Source organism: Salvelinus namaycush, chromosome 9, assembly GCF_016432855.1.
Source record: "Salvelinus namaycush isolate Seneca chromosome 9, SaNama_1.0, whole genome shotgun sequence".
In the NCBI taxonomy this organism is placed as follows: Eukaryota; Metazoa; Chordata; class Actinopteri; order Salmoniformes; family Salmonidae; genus Salvelinus; species Salvelinus namaycush.
Window position 1 is genome coordinate 17,807,062 of NC_052315.1, and position 19,874 is coordinate 17,826,935.

Consider the following 19,874-nt stretch of genomic DNA (forward strand, 5'->3'; position numbering starts at 1 on the left):
TGTGCATTTCAGGTAAAATAACAACCCAATGTTTATATACCAGAACAAATTAGCTAGCAACAGCAAGCTAGCTAGCTAATTGTCATAAATGTTTAATTATTTCTGACCTGTCCCCAAATTAATATAATTGGTTCAGAGTTTGTTTTGATATTTCAACCTGCATGTCGTGTCTCCTGATCGTGTCTGGTGTATGTGAACAAAATCAACTTGCGCACGCATGCGGTTTGGTCAGCATGTGTGCGTCACAAAATAAATGTACACATACATGTTATTCAATCATTGCACCCACACTGCTCACGAGCATCTGCGTAGCCAGGCATTAAAATAGAACTTGTTTCTATTTCTGAAGCTCAACACGTTGCAAGTCCTGCCTCTCCGATCTCCTCATTGGTTTTTAGGAGCATATACCCACATCGATGATTGAAAGTTGAACTGAGGTCCACACTCCAGTACAGTCGGTAGTGGTAATGGACCGTAAAGTTGGTTGCCAACCGCCAAATAAAGTCCAAAGAAGAGGAAGAAGCCTGAAGGAGGAGACATTACTAGAAAACAAACATTTACCCTTTTATCTGTGGATTAATTGTCGGAGTAGAGAAACATGTGCATTTCAGGTAAAATAACAACCCAATGTTAATATCCCAGGACAAATTAGCTAGCAACAGCAAGCTAGCTAGCTAAATTGCCATAAAAGTGTAATGCTTTTTGACCTGTCCCCAAATGAATATAGTTGGTTCAGAGTTTGTTTTGATATTTCAACCTGCATGTTCTGATCACTTCTGGTGTGGGGGGACAAAATCAACGCACGCGCGGTCTGGTCAGCATGTAAGCATATTGGCTACTGTCTGTCATGTCCAGACCGATGCTGACAGAAGGGAGGCGCCAGAAAATGTAGCCAAACTTTAATGAGACTAAACTCCAGTCATGTTTGACACATAATGTAGGATAATTCATATTAATTTCTAAAGGCTTGATTCTGACATAGAAGAGAAAGGTCCGCAACATCACCCACCTTGCAATCTGAGCGGAGGCATTGAATGTTTTGAAACTATTTACCCATAAACGTAATGTCTTACCATGTTCTGACCATAAACATTTTAAGGGGATTATTTTATAAACACTTCCTCATATGCCATTGAAACCAGTAGGCTAATTCTCTCATGTTCTCAACTTTCTTTCATTGTTTAGCAGCCAAAGACACCATCCTAGTCATATTAACAACCCATGCAGTGAGCTTTGGAGAACAGTGTTTTCCTGCTAATTGCATTTTGGAACATTCGCGCTTATAGCCTATAGCATTGTTCCACTTGTGAATAAATAGCCTAATAGTTTATCAACATGTTAAGCTAAATGTTATCTGTTGCATCAGCCTCATTGCTTTAAAAAAAATTTTTTGATGTAGAGTGGTTGTAATAATTTGTGATCTATCCTCCCACAACTGTCCCAGAGTCTGTTTGGAAAATGTATTTATTGCACAGAAAGACAAGCTGACTGTCACACCCTGATCTGGTTCACCTGTCCTTGTGATCGTCTCCACCCCCTTTAGGTGTCGCTTATTATCCCCGGTGTATATATTCCTGTGTTTCCTGTCTCTCTGTGCCAGTTCGACTTGTTTGCCAAGTCAACCAGCGGTTTTCCTTGCTCCTATATTTCCCAGTCTCTGTTTGTTTCTAGTCCTCCTGATTTCGACCTTTGCCTGTCCTGACTCCGAACCCGCCTGCCTGACCACTCTGCCTGTTCTGACTACAAATCTGCCTATCCCCTTGTAGTGTTTTGGACTCGGATCTGGTTTCTGACCCCTGCCTGGCCTGTCCTCGAGACTGCCTATCGTCTGGCACTGTTTGGACTCTGACCTGGTTTATGAACTCTCGCCTGTCCCCAACCTGCCTTTGCCTACTCCCTTTGTTATAATAAATATCTGAGCTCTACCATCTGCCTCCTGTGTCTGCATTTGGTTCTCGCCTTGTGCCCTTATACTGACCAATAGAATAGGTCAACTTTTGTAATATAGCTGATGAAAAGTAAATGTGGACAGTTCTAACATCTTCAATATGCGCCTCAATTCTATAAGAAAGACATGCGCCATTGCATCCCAGATGTGTCTGTCTGTCTACACTAGTAGCCTACTTCAGAGCTTGCATGCCTTTGAGAACCCGATCACGTGACGGGCATTGGCTAATACGAATTTAGATATCTAAGAGAGCAATGTGAGTGAGGTGCTTCAGAGCAGGGCAAATTATTTGTATTTATTTTATTCAATTTTTTACAAAAGTAGTGCACTGGGCCTTTACAACTCCCGTATTAGCGGACCGATATAGCCGTCTGCAGATCAGGAAACTATTTTTTCTCACAAAAGTAGTGCACTGGGCCTTTACTACTCCTGGCCCCAATTTTTTTTATCCGAACCAAACATAGACACCTGTTATTGATTCAGATTTGGTCCGGACATGACCAAAAATCTATGTCCGTGGACGTTGAAATCAAGGCCGATCTGGACCGCACCAAATATGAACCAAACGTCTGTGTTTGGGCCAAATCAAGGATGGTCCACACCGGACCAAAAACCAAAGTCTGTGGACCAGGAAATCAAGGCCAGTCTGGACTGCACCCCAAAAAAAGACTAGTCCAGACAGGACCAAAATAACAACATATAAAAGACGTTGGCGTCCGTCAGTGCTTACTGGGGTGTAGCCTACCTTGTAGGCCTGCAATGGAACTTTATGAATGCCCATCCATATGTTAGGCTCAACATTTGTAAAACAGGCTGTTGCATTGGCTTTATTAGTCCTGATTCCTGTGACTAATCAATTTTAGGTATTTAAGCTCTGATTATCAGCTACCCAACTTTATCAGGAGTTATCCTGAGCCTATTTGCAATGTGTTTACACATCGGGAAATGCACAAGTATTTTATTTTTTCGCTATGATCAGCTCCTCAAAAATGTATGGATACAAACTTGAACCCACTGATCATGGTAAAAATAAGGGTTAAATAAAAAAATATATATTTTTAGATTTAGCCCACGGGGTGAAACTACTGGACATCAGTTGTGAGTAGCCGGATCATCCATTCCATATTGTCCATTTTATTTTGACTTATCCTGTTTTAAGGATATGTTACTGTTAAGATGTCAGCACATTTTTCTTTTGATTGGGCACCATTTAGGTAAGGCTATTTGATCGGAGAAACCTGCATGATGTAAAAAAGTGTCTGTCTCATTACATTGTCATACATTTTATCTCCAGCCTGTAGGCTACAGAAAAAGGCCACATACATCTGCTACATAATTTATGTAAATTTTTTTGACGGAAAGTTGGTGGAGTGTGGCAGCGATGGATCTCTCCAAAAGAGAGGTGCCCTGGGAATGGACAACCTAAATATTTTGCGCCCGCCTTTGAGAAAGTGGGCACTGCTTATCACAGGGCGGCATCAACACTCACCTAAAAAGCCCATTTGCCAACTGGTTGAGAGAAATTGTCATTGTTTTGGCACAGAATTATGTGGATTTTTATGTTGTTGGAGGTAAGTCTTGGTCAGTTTCTCAGAAAATGCTACCCTCTTCAGTCTGTTGCTATAGGCGGTTGCCTAATCCTGCTTAATGAGCAGGCCGGCCTTGCCTGTATTAGCGGACCGATATAGCCGTCTGCAGTGCGGGGTACTTTTTTTTGTCACAAAAGTAGTGCAGCCTCAGCTCCAAGTGATTTTAATTTTGGAAAACTGTTCCAAAGTATTCCCACACATAGAGAGATATTTGTGATCTTATACAAATGTAAGCAAAGTTTGAAATTATTATGTTTTAGTCAAATATGATATGTTTAGTCTTCTTGAGGTAAATTTGCAGTCTAAAAATTATTTGTAGTTATGTTCTGGCCCCCTGACCATCCTCTCAAGAAAAAAAGTGTGCGTGTGTGAGAGAAACAGAGCTAGTCCATCCACTCGTATTTCATTTTTTAAAGTTCATTCTTCTATAATGTATTTTTTAGCTGAGTTCTTCATCAACTACTCCACTGATATCAAGGAGAAGGCATTATTTTCTCATGGCGACCTTTTGTATATCAAATGAGCAGACTACAGTGAGACAGGAAAACAACTAGGGTTATTATTCATAGACCCCATATCCAAGGACACTACACCCTGTCCACTCACAAGGAGACAATTCAATTCACAAAGGAAGTTTTGGAAAATAAGCTGTAACTTTAAATGTCAGGCTTTATACATTTCTATTCCCAACCCAAAGGAAACAACATCAATCAACTTTGAGTATTTATAGAATAATTCCAAACAAACTAAAATAAGCCAAATTGTTCTTACTCCTATAGTCAAGTAGGTGATTCACATTTGGTACAGATCCACAATGTTCCAAGGCCACTCTTCCTCTATAGACATTCACAGGCCTCAACAACAATAGAGACTAATTCAGCCCATCTGTCTGTCTCATATAGTGTCCGTTGGTGTAATTTACGTGCTGTAATCACTTGAGTAAAAATACATGGAGACGTGATGAAGTGGGCTCTTTCAGTAACTAATAAACAAGTGTACGAAGGGGAAGTAAATCACTATGGGAGTTGTCCATACATGCAACCTTACATCATCAACTCAACTCTACAATGATCTGCTCATGTGCAGTGCAAGTCCCTGACATACAGTACATTAAAGTATTGCAATTCAATGAAATTAAAGCAAAAGTAGGTCTCACAAAAAACTATTCAGAATAAAGATTACCCCATATTTGAATTCTAGGACATTGATGTGCACATGCCATGCTCTTGGTAGAGATAAAAACACACAAGCATTGAGCTTTTGTCACACAATCTGCTGTTTAGTGCTTTACAAATTGGGATTAATTATGTTGAGGTGGATCACTGTGAATGGTGCACAATGTTTGGGCTGACTACTAGGCTCTATTCCATGGATCAATTGCAATATCATAAGAAAACCTCTAAAAAGTAGGAAGATTCCAAGTGCAACAAGAGAATCAAGTGTACATGTACAGTGATGTCCACAAGCTTTGGTCCTTTCAGGTTTAAATGTTTGGAGGAGGTGGAGAAGCATGCATAAGGGGACCCCAGGTTCAGTCCATCACTTGATAGACAAAGTTCAATTACAGTAATGTCAATAGCCACGCCTCTACAGAAGCACGATCATTTAGATCAAAGGTGCGCAAGGTCACCTCTGTAACTCAGCGAAACTCAAGCCAAAAAGACTCAAACTCGACACACTACACCGAGAACATCACAGCAGGAAAAGTGATACGGTACCTACATTTTCTCTTCCCAAGAGGAGAAGGCTTGGGCTGAATTCCTAATAGTTCGTGTTATTGTACGATCAGTTGTCTTCAAGGCCTAACGGCAGGGCAACAGGGGAGCAGCCTATAGAGCGGAGCATGGCTCCCAAGATCAGGCCTGGATTAGAACTGCTAATGCCTCCCAGTTTATTTCCATCACGTGGGCTGCAATTTACCCAGCGTGGCTGGAGGGAATCACCGCCTGGAGGTGTGGGGATGGAAGTGGGGGGTGATCTGTTAACCACCACCATGAGCCTCATCCACAGGACTCAGAGAGCACTCCACTACACATGCTGAAGATGTCAGTAACTATAGAGTGGTCCTCCATTGGGATCATCAGACTCAGGATGACACACACACCAATCTCTAAACCCCCACATCATAGCTTTGATATAGGTAAGGATAACTGGCTTCCATTATGTAGCCTACTATTAATGCAATTCATTCACCACATGATGTCTCAGCCAGAGAGAGGGGTAAAGGTACTTTGTCAATATTAGAGCTTTGAGGCATGTTGAAAGAGGACTAGATGGAGGGCATTGACCAGAGCTCCCATTATATGTGGTGCAGGTCAGGGGAAATACCAGTAGGCTCCCAAGGGTGGTATGCCTCATCCCAGAAGTCAACTCTGTCTTGTAGGGTGACTCATGTTCAAGTCTATTTTTCACATGCAAACGTACAGTGAAATGCTTAACTTGCAAGCCCTACCCAGCAGTGCAGTATTCAATATCAAAAAGTATAACTAATTACAAAATAAGAATACAATAAAAAACACGACAAATAAGAAATAAGAGAGGAAGCTAGATACAGGGTCAGTGCCAGAACCAAATTTACAATGTGCAGGGATACTGGAGTATTGAGATATATATGTACATGTAGGCAGGGATTAGGAGAAACTGACTGGTAGCAAGATAAATAATAATACATTTAAACTCTTCTCTGTCCTGGCACCCCAATGGTGGAACAAGCTTCCCCTTAAAGTCAGGACAGTGGAGTCCCGGCCCATCTTTCGAAAACGTCTGAAACCTTACTTCTTTTGAAGAGAATCTTAAATAACTCTCACGGCACACCCGACGCCCCCATGCAGTTGCCATACCAGACGGTCATACAAGTCAGGATGCGCTCGATGGTGCAGCTGTAAAAGTTCCTAAGGATCTTAGGGGCCATGCCAAATTGTTTCAGCTTCCTGAGGGAAAAGAGGCACTGCCATGCCTACTTCATGGCTGTGCTGGTGTGAGAGGAACATGATGATAAGTCCTCAATGATGTGGACACCGAAGCTCTCGAGCCCTCTCCACTGTGGCCCGTCGATGTGGATGGGGTATGCACCCACTCCTGTTTCCTGTAGACCACAATCAGCTCCTTGGTCTTGCTGACATTAAGGGAGAGGTTGTTGTCCTGGCATCACACTGACAGGTCTTTTACATCCTCCCTATAGGCTTTCTCACCACCGTTGGTGATCAAGCCTACCACCGTCATGTCATCAGGAAACTTAATTATGGAGTTGGAGTTGCGCGTGGCCACACAGTTGTGGGTGAATAAGGAGTACATGAGGGGACTAAGCACACAGCCCTGAGGAGAACCCATTTTGAGGGTCAGCGTGGCGGATGTGTTGTTGCCTACTCTTACCACCTGGGGTCGGCCCATGAGGAAGTCCAGGATCCCGTTGCAGAGGGAGGTGTTCAGTCAGAAGTTCCCGAGCTTGGTGACGTGCTTGGAGGGCACTATGGTGTTGAACGCTGAGCTGTAGTTGATGAACAGCATCCTCACATAGGTATTCCTCTTTTCTTGGTATTCCTCTTTTCTTGGTGGGAGCGGACAGTGTGGAGTGCAACTGAGATTAAGTTGTCTGTGGATCTGTTGGTGCTATATGCAAATTGGAGTGGGCCAAGGGTGTCTGGGATGATGAAGTTGATGTGTGCCTTGACCAGAGTTTCAAAACACTTAATTATTACAGATGTGAGTGCTACAGGGCGGTAGTCATTGTGGCAGGATGTCTTGGAGTTTTTGGGAACAGGAATGATGGTAGTCAGTTTGAAACATGTGGGGATTATAGGTTGTGGTTATGTGCATGGACACCAGCTAAATAAATGAGCCTCTGGGTGGTCTAGTATACATTAGATAACAACTTGAAGAAACCTCTGTTACTGCTGTATACCGTTGTTGGAAATTGTTATACCAATAACACTTTATCAGTTCAGTTCCTGTTAAGATAAAATGGCATCTAGCAGTTTTAGGACGTTGCAGGTGCTTATAGTGCATGTGGTAATATTTACAAAACTGGTACTGGTTGAGTCCAAAAATGACATTCAGAAGTTGCAGATAAAAATGACAAAAAATTTAAATAAAAAACAATAGCAATGAGGAGCAACCAAAAGGCTACAAAAGACAAAACACCTATAAAGCCCAGTGTTGTGAATCACTCTTCATGTTCAAACCATCCTAAATTATCTCCAAATGGATTGTATAACTCAATTATTTTACTTGAGATGATTTGGATATGAATGCTAATATTGACTTGCATTGGATTTGTGAGACCAATGCTAAAAAGTTATCATTTGAAACAGTGGCCAGGTAAACTAAACCAAAGCATGGGTTGCTGTCATACCTTGTTCATAGACTGCTACAAGGTAAGGAAACCAATATATAATTTTGGAATTTGGTTGAACTATCCCTTTAACCTTGGGGGGGGGGGGGGGATTACATTTTTTAACACCTAATAGCAAGAACAGCACCATCTAGTGGTCAGGACCTGGTAATATCAGAATGTAGGATGGGACATAAACCTAACAACTTCTATGACTAATTGTCTGAACAGGAGGGAGAAAAATAGCAAATTCACTGAGAATGTATTACATAGGATGAAGAAACAATACTCCGAGCCGTACTACGTATTGTATACTAGTTGTTGGGTTGGGATTGGTGTGGGGTGTGGGTTATCTGTGGGTGGCTTTTGACAATTTCTTTGGAACCCTCATGTCTTACTCATGTAAGTGTTGGTCCAAATCGGATGTTATGTACTATATTTATTGAATATTATATGAATCCTATCATTTAAAATGTCCAATTTGGGTGCAATCAATTAGCTTAATTTCTCAGAGATCAAATTATATTTCAACAAAATAATGTTGCAGGAATGCTAATCTTACCTGTTTCTAACTACAGAAACAATTTCAGAGCAGTCGGAGATGGTGGGTGTCATGGCTTGCTGAAATAACATTGGACGACCCACTACACTCTTAGAAAAAAAGGTTCCAAAAGGGTTCTTTGTCTCTCCACATAGGAGAACCCTTTAGGTTTTAGATAGAACCCTTTTGGGGTCCATGTAGAACCTTCTATGGAAAGTGTTCTAGGATGTCCCTTGTGGGTATCTGTACCTATACAGTGCATTCGGAAAGCATACAGACCCCAATGCAGGAGTGGCTTCGGGACAGTCTCTGAATGTCATTGAGTGGCCCAGCCAGAGCTTGGACTTGAACCCAATTGAACATCTCTGGATAGACCTGAAAATAGCTGTGCAGCGACGCTCCCCATCCAACCTGACAGAGCTTGAGAGGATCTGCAGAGAAGAATGGGAGAAACTCCCCAAATACAGGTGTGCCAAGCTTGTAGCATGACACCCAAGAAGACTCAAGGCTGTAATCGCTGCCAAAGGTGTTTCAACAAAGTATTGAGTATGTAAATGTGATATTAATATTATGTAAATGTGATATTTTAGTTTTTGATTTGTAATACATTTGCTTTGTCATTATGGGATATTGTGTGTAGATTTGATGAGGGAAAAAACGATTTAATACATTTTAGAATAATGCTGTAACGTAACAATATGGAAAAAAATCAAGGGGTCTGTATACTTTCCGAATGCGCTGTGTATGACATGCGCAGACTAGGCTAGTAAACATCCTGACACTAGGGCCTTGTCGTGCCTCCTTATTTTAGATAATACTACATGGTGTCAGAGTGGTTTTAACAATGACAAAAACGTGAAGGACTTACCACGTAAATCATAAATCCATGCTGACATTCTGTTTCATAGCAAGGAGGGCACAGTTTTGGAGATAAACAGCGCAGATCATCATTGGTCTTAGCTAACGAGCGAGGATTAAGTTACTGCTAGCAACATCTTACTGTCGGGATTTCAGGGTTGTCAACTCCAAGTTCAATGGGCACTCTCGCGAACATGAACAGACCAGTGGCTAGTGCTGACGGATTTCACATTAGCCCCACGAGAATTTTGATTGTATGGACATTCAAAACTGGCCAAAATGGATCAGGCGCTTTGAGTAGTTTCAGACTTAAACATGGCAAATCTGTCATTTCAAGTTAATACACTGATTTACTCTATAGGTGATGAAGCTGGGGATATATTAAATGTTTCATCGTTGACTGAGGAAGAGAAACTTAACTACAGTGCAATTAAAGACTGTTATGAAACGCATTTCGTAGGGAGACACAACATTATGTTTAAGAGAGCTAGGTTTAATGTGTGCAGAAGCAGGGTGAAACCGCCGGCAGATTTATCACAGCTGTTCAGAAGCTAGCGGAACATAGTCAGTTTGGCGCACTCAAGGAAGAACTGATCCGAGATCGGATTGTATATCAGAGAGACGTCAACTTACCGGCACAACTTACCAGCACAACCAGCACTACGACCAGGAATATGACTTTCCCAAAGCGGATCCTTTGTCTGCACCTCCGAAGGCATTTGAACTGATTCCAGAGGCCGACCCAAAACAACGCTGGAGGAGAGGGTGCCGGAGCGGTCTTCTAGTGAGGCTTCGGATGTGCGCACACCACCCACCGCTTCTGAGTATATTACTCGCTAATGTCCAGTCCCTAGTAAACAAAGTGGACGAAATTAGGGAAAGAGTTGCTTTCCAAAGAGATATCCGGGATTGTAACATATTCTGTTTCACAGAGACATGGCTAGCTGGGGACATGCTGTCGGAGTCCGTACAGCCAATGGGATTTTCCGTGCATCGCGCTGACAGGAACAAACATCTCTCTGGTAAGAAGAAGTGCGGGGTGTACGTTTCAGGATTAACGACTCATGGTGTAATTGTAACAACATACAAGAACTCAAGTCCTTTTGTTCACCTGACCTAGAATTCCTCACAATCAAATGCCGACTGTATTATCTCCCAAGAGAACTCTCCTCGGTTAACATCACAGCCGTGTATATACCCCTCAAGCGGATACCAAGACAGCCATCAAGGAACTTCACTGGACTTTATGCAAACTGGAAACCATATATTCTGAGGCTGCATTTATTGTAGCTGGGGATTTTAACAAAGCTAATCCGAGAACAATGCTACCTAAATACTATCAGTATATCGATTGCAGTAAACGAGTGAGAAACACACTCGACCACTGCTACTCTAACTTCTGCAATGCATACAAGGCCCTCCCCCGCCCTCCTTTTGGCAAATCTGAACATGACTTCATCTTGTTGCTCCCCTCCTATAGGCAGAAACTAAAACAGGAAGCGCCAGTGCTTAGGTCTACCTAACCCTGGTTTGACCAATCGGATTTCACGCTTCAAGATTGCTTCGATCACGTGGACTGGGATATGTTCCGGGTAGCCTCAGACAACAACATTGACGTATACGCTGACTCGGTGAGCAAGTTTATAAGGAAGTGTATAGGAAATGTTGTACCCACTGTGACTATTAAAACCTTCCCTAACCAGAAACCGTGGATTGCTGGCAACATTCGCACAAAACTGAAAGTGCGTACCACCACATTTAATCATGGCAAGGCAACTGGAAACATGGCCGAATACAAACAGTGTAGTTATTCCCTCCGTAAAGCAATCAAACAAGCAAAGCGTCAGTATAGAGACAAAGTGGAGTCGCACTTCAACGGCTGAAACACGAGATATATGTGGCAGGGTCTACAGAGAATCACGGATCACAAAAATAAAACCAGCCCCGTCGCGGACATCGACGTTTTGCTCCCAGACAAATTAAACAACTTCTTTGTGCGCTTTGAAGACAATACAGTTCCACCGACACGGCCCGCTACTAAAGACTGTGGTCTCGCCTTCTCTGTGGCCGACATGAGTAAAACATTTAAACCTCTTAACCCTCGCAAGGCTGCCGGCCCAGACGGCATCCCTAGCCTCAGAGCATGCGCAAACCAGCTGGCTGGTGTGTTTAAGGACATATTCAATCAAACCCTATCCCAACATGCTTCAAGATGGCAACCATTGTTCCTGTTCCCAAGAAAGCTAAGGTAACTGAACTAAATTACTATTGCCCCGTAGCACTCACTTCTGTCATCATGAAGTGCTTTGAGAGACTAGTCAAGGATCATATCACCTCCACTCTACCTGACACCCTAGACCCACTCCAATTTTCTTACTGCCCCAATAGGTCCACAGACGATGCAATCGCCATCAAACTGCACACTGCCCTATCCCATCTGGACAACAGGAATACCTATGTAAGAATGCTGTTCATTGACTACAGCTCGGCATTCAACACCATAGTACCCTCCAAACTCATCATTAAGCTTGAGACCCTGTGTCTCGACCCCGCCCTGTACAACTGGGTCCTGGACTTCTTGACGGTCCACTCCCAGGTGGTGAAGGTATGAAACAACATCTCCACTCCGCTGATTCTCAACACTGGGGCCCCACAAGGGTGCATTCTCAGCCCTCTCCTGTACTCCCTGCTCACCCACGACTGTGTGGCCATGCACGCCTCCAACTCAATCATCAAGTTTGCAGACGACACTACAGTTGTAGGCTTGATTACCAACAACGACGAGACAGCCTACAGGGAGGAGGTGAGGGCCCTCGAAGTCTGGAGTCAGGAAAATAACCTCTCACTCAATGTCAGCAAAACAAAAGAGATGATCGTGGACTACCTGTTCACCCCTATCCACATTGACGGGACAGCAATGGAGAAGGTGGAAAGTTTTAAGTTCCTTGGTGTACATATCACCTACAAACTAAAATGGTCCATGCACACAGACAGTGTGGTGAAGAAGGCACAACAGCGCCTCTTCAACCTCAGGAGGCTGAAAAAATGTGGCTTGTCACTGGAAACCCTCACTAACTTTTACAGGTGCACAATTGAGAGCATCCTGTCAGACTGTATCACCGCCTGGTATGGCAACTGCATTTCCCACAACCGCAGGTCCCTCCAGAGGGTGGTGTGGTCTGCACAACGCATCACCGGGGACAAACTACCTGCCCTCCAGGACACCTACAACACCCGAAGTCACAGGAAGGCAAAAAGGATGATCAAGGACAATAACCGCCCGAGCCACTGCCTGTTCACCCCGATACCATCCAGAAGGCGAGGTCAGTATAGGTGCATCAAAGCTGGGACAGAGAGTTTGAAAAACAGCTTCTATCTCAAGGCCATCAGATTGTTAAACAGCCACCACTAGCATAGAGAGGCGGCTGCCTACCTACAGACTTGATTTCATTGGCCACTTTAATAAATGGAACACTAGTCACTTTAATAATGCCACTTTAAGAATGTTTACATATCTCGCATTACTCATCTCATATGTATATACTGTATACTTCACTATCTATTCTTTGCTATCTATTGCATCTTCGCCGCTCTGTCACTGCTCATCCATATATTTTATACTTATATATTTTCATCCCATTTCTTTACTAGATTGTGTGTATTAGGTTTTGTTGTGGAATTGTTAGATATTACCTGTTAGATACTGCTGCACTGTCGGATCTAGAAGCATAAGCATTTCTCTACATTTGCAATAACATCTGCTAACCATGTGTATGTGACAAATAACATTTGATTTGATTTGATTTAGTGAGAATAGAAAAATCCCACTTTCTGAACAGTTACAGTTGGATTCACAGTTTACCTTGTCCAAAGCTGTAAACCAGGTTAGGCAGAGTGAGACAGTAAAAAAACAGCAGGCGATGCTGTGCAGTGGCAGCTCTATGTAGAGTGAAGAGAGGGAGGAAATACATGCGTTTTCATACCGTGCTAAAACAACTGAGGGGAACAGAGACAGATGTGGAGAAAACAATCACAGACAGGCCCAGTAGCCAGTTCAAGCATTTGTCGCAAATGTGGGAGATCCCCTTTCCACAGCTGGAAAGATTGCCTAGCGAAGGATGAGGAATGCAGGAAATGTCACAAGAGAGGACACTTTTCATCGGTCTGTCAATCAAAGCAAATGCATGAGGTCTCAGAGGAGGAACAGCAGTTACAGTAGGTCAGCATCTTTCTGGGGGAAGTCGGGGGGGATGCTGGCTGGCACTCCGACATTAAACTCAATGGGGAGGTGTTGTCATTTAAACTAGACACAAGTGTAGCAGTGACATAAATCCCCACTAGGCTGTATAGCTACAGTATAGATGGCTCCCTACAAACAAAAAACTGTACAGTCCCAGTAATAAGATATTACCAGTGGTAGGGCAGATTGTGTGTAAACTGGAGAGTAAAGAGAAGTGCCATCCAGACTGTATTCGTCATTGACTCTCTAGCCAGACCGCTGCCGGGGCTGCCAGCAATTGAAGCATTGCAACTCATTGAGAGAGTGAGTGAACTGGAGGACCCAGGGGAGGTTTTCAAAAATAAATTCCCAAAAGTGATTTCTGGCCTAGGAAGGCTAGAAAGTGACTCCAAAATCCACCTGAAGGAGGATGCAGTCCCCTATGCCCTTATCACCCCCTGCCGTGTGCCTATCCCTTTGGAAGGATGGAAGAAATTGGGTCTGTGTCTAAAATAGAGAGTCCCACTGATTGGTGTGCAGGGATGGTGGTGGTCCTAAAAGCCAATGGGGACATTACTAACTTGAATTAGGCACTGCAGAGAGAGACACATCTTACCATCAGTGGAGCAGTCACTGGCTTAGTTGGATGGTTCACAGGTCTTCACAAAGCTGGATGCCAGCTCAGGCTTCTGGCAGATACCCCTGTCATCAGAGAGTAGGGCGCTCACACCGTTTGGCCGGTACTGTTTCAGCGTTTTGCCATTTGGAATCGCTTCCGGTCCTGAGCATTTCCAAAGACGCATGTCCCAGCTGTTGGATGGGCTGAGGGGCATCATAGTCCACGTGGACGACGTGCTCGTGTGCGGACGGGACAGAGCAGAAGATGATTAAAGACTGGCCTGACACTCAATCAAAAATGCCCCTTTGCACAGTCAGACGTCTTGTTCTTGGAACACAAAATCAGTGCAGCTGGAATAGAGCCGGACCCGGAGAAGATCAGCGCTATCACAGACATGCCCACCCCCCAGAACGTGGCTGAAGTCAGGACCTTCTTAGGCATGGCCACATATGTGAGTAAGTTTCAGACACAACCAAACCCTTGAGAGACTGACTAGCCAAAGAGAATGACTGTTCATAGGGTCACATGCAACAGGCGGCATTTGACAAAATCAGAGGACACATGGCCTCACAGAGAGTGCTGGCCCAGTACCGCCCCCATGCTAAGACAAATGTGTCAGCAGATGCATCATCCTTTGGGCTAGGGGCAGTCCTCACACAGATGCAGGACAACATGGAGTGGTGTCCAATAACATACATCTCACAAAGCTTATCTGACACAGAGCAAAGGCATGCACAAGTGGAGAAGAAGGCGTTGGCTATCACATGGACATGTGAAATGCTCAGTCAATAGTTAATTGGCCTTCAGCTTACAGCAGAGACTGACCACAAACCACTGTTGGCTCTGTTAGGGACAAAAGCACTGGACGACTTGCCTTCCAGAGTTCTGCGCTTCCGCCTCAGATTGCTGAGGTTCACCTACAAGATGGTGTATGTGCCAGGGAAGGCACTGATCACAGCAGATGCACTCTCCAGGGCCCCAATTAAACACCCATTAACAGAGGAGAAGCAATGTCTAGAGGGTGAGGTACAGGTGTCTGTTAATGGAGTAAGAGACAGCGTACCTGTGTCTCAGACCCAACTGCAGCAGATTGCAGAGGAGCAACAGCGAGACCCCATCTGCCGACAGAGTACAGGAGTGCAAAAAAGAATGGCCTACGGCCTAGGCAGTAGGAACTGCCTCAGCTTCTGAAGCCCTATTGGGTGCACCAAAGTGACTTCCACCGTAATGGAGACCTTCTCATGAACAGACAACGGATAGTTATCCCAGAGACTCTACAACCGGAAATGCTAAACTGAGTTTATGAGGGTACATGGGGATATCCAAATGCAGACAGAGCTCTACAGTTGGTGTGGAGGCTTGGTCTGAGTACTCAAATTGCCACGCTGGTGGCCCAGTGTGAGGTGTGTGCAAAATGTCGACCTTATCATCCTGAACCAATGATGGCAACTGAGCTGCCAAAACAGCCATGGCAAAAGGTAGGGGTGGATATGTTCTCTTGGATTAGATTACTATTCAAGACACATTGAAATAGCAAAGACACCCATAACCACATCAGCTGGTGTTATCAATGGATTCAAATCATTTTTTCCAGGCAAGGTGTAGCTGAGGTCCTGGTTGCTTTTTCTGCATAATATGACTTCACACATGTGACCAGTAGCCCCTACCATGCACAGAGAAGCGTCAAGGCAGAGAGGGCTGTGAAAACAGTCAAGGGGCTGCTGAAAAAGAACAAGGATCTGTATAGGGCTCTGTTTGCTTACAGAGTCACACCACTGCATCATGGACAGAAGGCTACGCTCCCCAATGCCTGTCTCACCGGCTCAGGTTAACAAGCTCGCCCAAAAAGTGATGTGAAGCCACCAGAGTGGCTGAAAGACTGTGTTACGTGAATAGAATACATACTGTTGAGGGGAACATACCCAGCAAAAATAGTCAATACATAGTTCAGACTGTGTAATTTCATGCTTTCATGGTGTTTCAGAATGGGAAGTAGCATGTTAAAGAGAATAATAATTGTTTCAAAACTGCATTTCAGTTATACTTCAGTGATTATGCATGTTGAATTCTTGTTCATCGGAGAGGGGAAGATGTAGTAAGATGTCCCTTGTTCGTGTGCGTACCTATGTAAACATGCGCGGACTAGGCTAGTAAACATGCTGAAGCTAGAACCTTGTTGTCGTGCCTCCTTATTTTAGATAATACTACAGAAAGGGTTTTTCATAGAACGCAAAAGAGTTCCACCTGGAACCAAAATTGTTCTACCTGGAACCAAAAAGGTTTCTTCAAAGGGTTCTCCTATGAGTACAGCCGAATAAAGAGTTTAGGTTCTAGATAGCACCTTTTTTTCTAAGAGTGTAGAGTCATGTTTCAAAAAGAGTGATCACCTATTGCATGAGCTTCCACATTCGCTACAGTAGTGGAAAAGATGGAAAAGCGTTTATTTTCTCTGTAAATTATCACAGCTGGAAGATACATTTAAAGAGACGCAAGTGAACAAGCTTAAATCTGCTCCGTCTCCAACAAACAAATCAATAAATCTATAAGGACCACGGGTCTTAAGCATGAATGACCCAAGATGCTACCAAACTTTAAGTAAAGTTGACTGCCGACAAACGTATGTAGAATATAATGTTGGCAATGTCTTTTATGTCTGGTAAGCATGAAGCATGAATATTCCCTGTCGGTTTGGCATGGGTGGATTTCAGATATGTTAGCGCACATCCTACACTCTTCCTCTTCTCTCAACATAGTGTTGCAACATGTGTTCGAGACAATGGGGGGCACTAGTGGATTCCCATTTACTTATTATTGGGTAATTCCAATATGACCAGATTTAAGTGGTTCTACCTAGACATTAACTAAAAACATGCTGTTACGTCACATGAAAATCAAAATGTGTCATAATACATTCAGCTTTAGAGTCATGTGTCAATCATAGATCCATCGTCATTGGTCCGACCATGTTGTCCACACAAAGTAGTCTGCTGTGACCCTTTCTAACGCCGGAGAGTGCAGTTAAGGTAAATGACTGATTTTCCTGAAAGTTAGCAGCCTGCGCTATAAGCCGGATTGTTACAGGTTATGGCAGTTGAACAGCTCAGAGACAACTGGTTTAGCTTCCCATGCCTCAGACTCTCTCCATAGGTAGCTACTAATTTAAGTGAGATTTCAGTTCCTTGCATGTTGAATTTTACAATGCTGGCATAGCCCTTTCCTGTAGTCAATGACCAAAAGCATCCTCTTTGGCGTCATGGGTGGAAAGTTAAAAAATAAATACAGTTTTTCTATGTCAAACAGTTTTGTTATATTTCAGTCTTCTGAGATGTATATAAAGTGTAATATTAGGATGTAATACATTCAAACTCTATATCTGATATGGTACAGGTTTCATCTTTTTTTAAGCCCATAGACGTGTGTGAGGTGTATACCTTTGTTTCAGAGTAGATTTGTATAAGATTACCAATAATCACTCTGTGTGACCCTGACCCAGTAAAAGGTTAAAGTATCTTTCTGGGGTTTAATTGAGTGTTTATAAGGTTTTCCCTTTCAAATTGTTCTCTGGGACAGAGAATACAGCCAGCAGTGTTGTTTGGGGATTTACCCTATAATAGTATATGATATAGTCAGACTTATACAGGTCTGCTAAGCATGACACTACCAAACCAAATTTTTAACTGTAGCGCAATAACCTCTGGGACAGTGATTTTGACATAGACACTTAGCACCTTACGTAGTGCTGTTGGTCCGCTCATGTTTCATTTAAGACACTAACAGTGATTACCATCCTCCCACATAAGCCCCCAGTTTACACTGACAAAAGAGGATACCACGTGTCCTTACCGTTTGCCCGGCTTATCCAGACTGGTGTCTGTCTGTGTGTCTAACTTTTCGCTTGACTTCCAGGTGAGAACTGCATGGGATCAATATGGCCAATGCTCCTCCGTCTTCCGCTCAGGCGAGGCAGAGTAGATGAGAGAGGTGTATCAGCTCTCCCTTTAGTCCAGTAATAAAGCAGTCAGAAAGTAGCGGCGTTAGCCTTCAGGACTACCAGGCTGCTGCTGCTGCGTCTGTGCATCTGCTGAAGGCCATTGTCACACTTCCAGAGGTTCCGCTGGTGGAGGAAGATGCCCAGAGTCCCCATAGCCTTAACTTCAGGAGTTCAGAGTGACTTATCAAAGCCTAGGTGTTAGGGCAGATACAGGGCTTTTTTAGTAAGGGTATGAAACACAATGTCTGTTACTAGTGTAGTGTTGTTTCCTCCAGATGATTCTATCTCCTTCACACACAGCCAGACTGCCAGGTATGCTGAAGGAGACCTGCCAGACTTTCAGAGAGAGAATCTGCCCTAGAAATCCAGCAACTCTTATGGCAATCAACAATCAGCCCACAGCTTAACAATTTGTAAAACAACATAAATTGTCTAGAAATCTCCTGCAGTGCGTTGTTGAGTAAATGGAATGTTATTTACGCAGTACTGAAATATTTTAAAATCTCATGAGAGTACTTTTTAAACTCCAAGATCCAGATGAGTTCGATCAGTCTGTCCATTTCCCTGCGTTTAGAACACAACACTCTCTGAACAAGACGAGACGTTCCAAGACTGAGCTATTCACCTCACAGATTCCTTCAATGCGAGTTAATTACAGCTCTGTCCTCACAAAGTGAGAGAGAGAGAGTGACTCCAGCCTTATTCTAAGTTACACAATAATTTGCAAATCCTGGTGCTTCAGCGATGGAAGTTTCAGAGATACTGAGTGTCCCGGCTAAGTAGGCGCGCCGCTGATTGTAAGCACGGCAGCTGCTACCTGTCATCCACAGAGAAAGAGAAACAGGCAGACACTGAAACAATGTTCCTTCTGCAAATTCAAAGTATCCTCTTCTGTTGGTGTACAGTGTAGTGTAGTAGACTATTCTGCTTTGCTTAAGCCTGCTTGTGTCAGAGAGCACAGCTTTACACTGCTAAAGTACAGAGGGATGGGAGCGCAGGATGGACAAAGGGGGGAGCTAAGTGGAAGAAGGGGGTGAGGGATTGAATAGCTTCATCACTCTTTCGCCCCCTTTCTCCGCCTCCTCGTTTCCTCCCCTCCCCTTTAAGACATAAATACATTCAAATACACACACGCATGCACGCACACACACTCAGACACATTCACACACACCATTGGCAGACTCAAGTCTAATCAAAGGAGGCTGGCTTAGAATATCTCGGGACTGCAGTTGATTCACGTGTGTGTGTGCGTATGCTAGTGTCACAGTCTGCACTGACCTCTGCACAAAGGATAAAGATGCATTATGTATGTACATTTACATTAGCAGAGCCAAAAGAGTAAGTGACATAATGCAATCCTTTATATCCTGTGTGCTGAGGGCTGGTCTGATGATTTAGTCGTTAAAAAAATGATCCATCAGTCTTTTCATCTATAGGTTATACAATTTGCCTACGTTTTTCAGCCTAGTTACCGAAGGTCCAATCTGTTACTCAACATCAGGTGGGAAAAAGTGCATTATGCTGAACGTAAATATCCTGACAAGAACAGAGCAAAAGGAGTTGGTTTTGGGAGGCACATTTCTAATGCTTCCAGGGTGGGGTGCTTAACATACATAAACACATACATACACATAGCAAGACCTGACAAATACCTACAGATGTTTAGGGATCTGATTACCTTACCCCCGTTTACCTTCTACCTGCTTTTGACCAGCCCAAAAACTCCAGTACAAAACAAAGAGCCAATAAGCCTACGTATGCAGGCCCCACCTATAGGAT

At 43.5% G+C, this 19,874-nt stretch overlaps 1 protein-coding gene across 1 annotated transcript in view; it reads right to left on the minus strand.

Moving 5' to 3' along the window:
• The window catches only part of LOC120053173 (neurturin-like), a 35,774-nt gene extending 17,526 nt beyond the window's left edge, over nt 1–18,248 (minus strand). The window contains exon 1 of the mRNA XM_039000336.1: nt 18,156–18,248. Within this exon, the coding sequence (XP_038856264.1) occupies nt 18,156–18,248 (93 nt within the window). The remainder of the gene's footprint in view (nt 1–18,155) is intronic.
• Between the last annotated feature and the right edge of the window lie 1,626 nt (nt 18,249–19,874).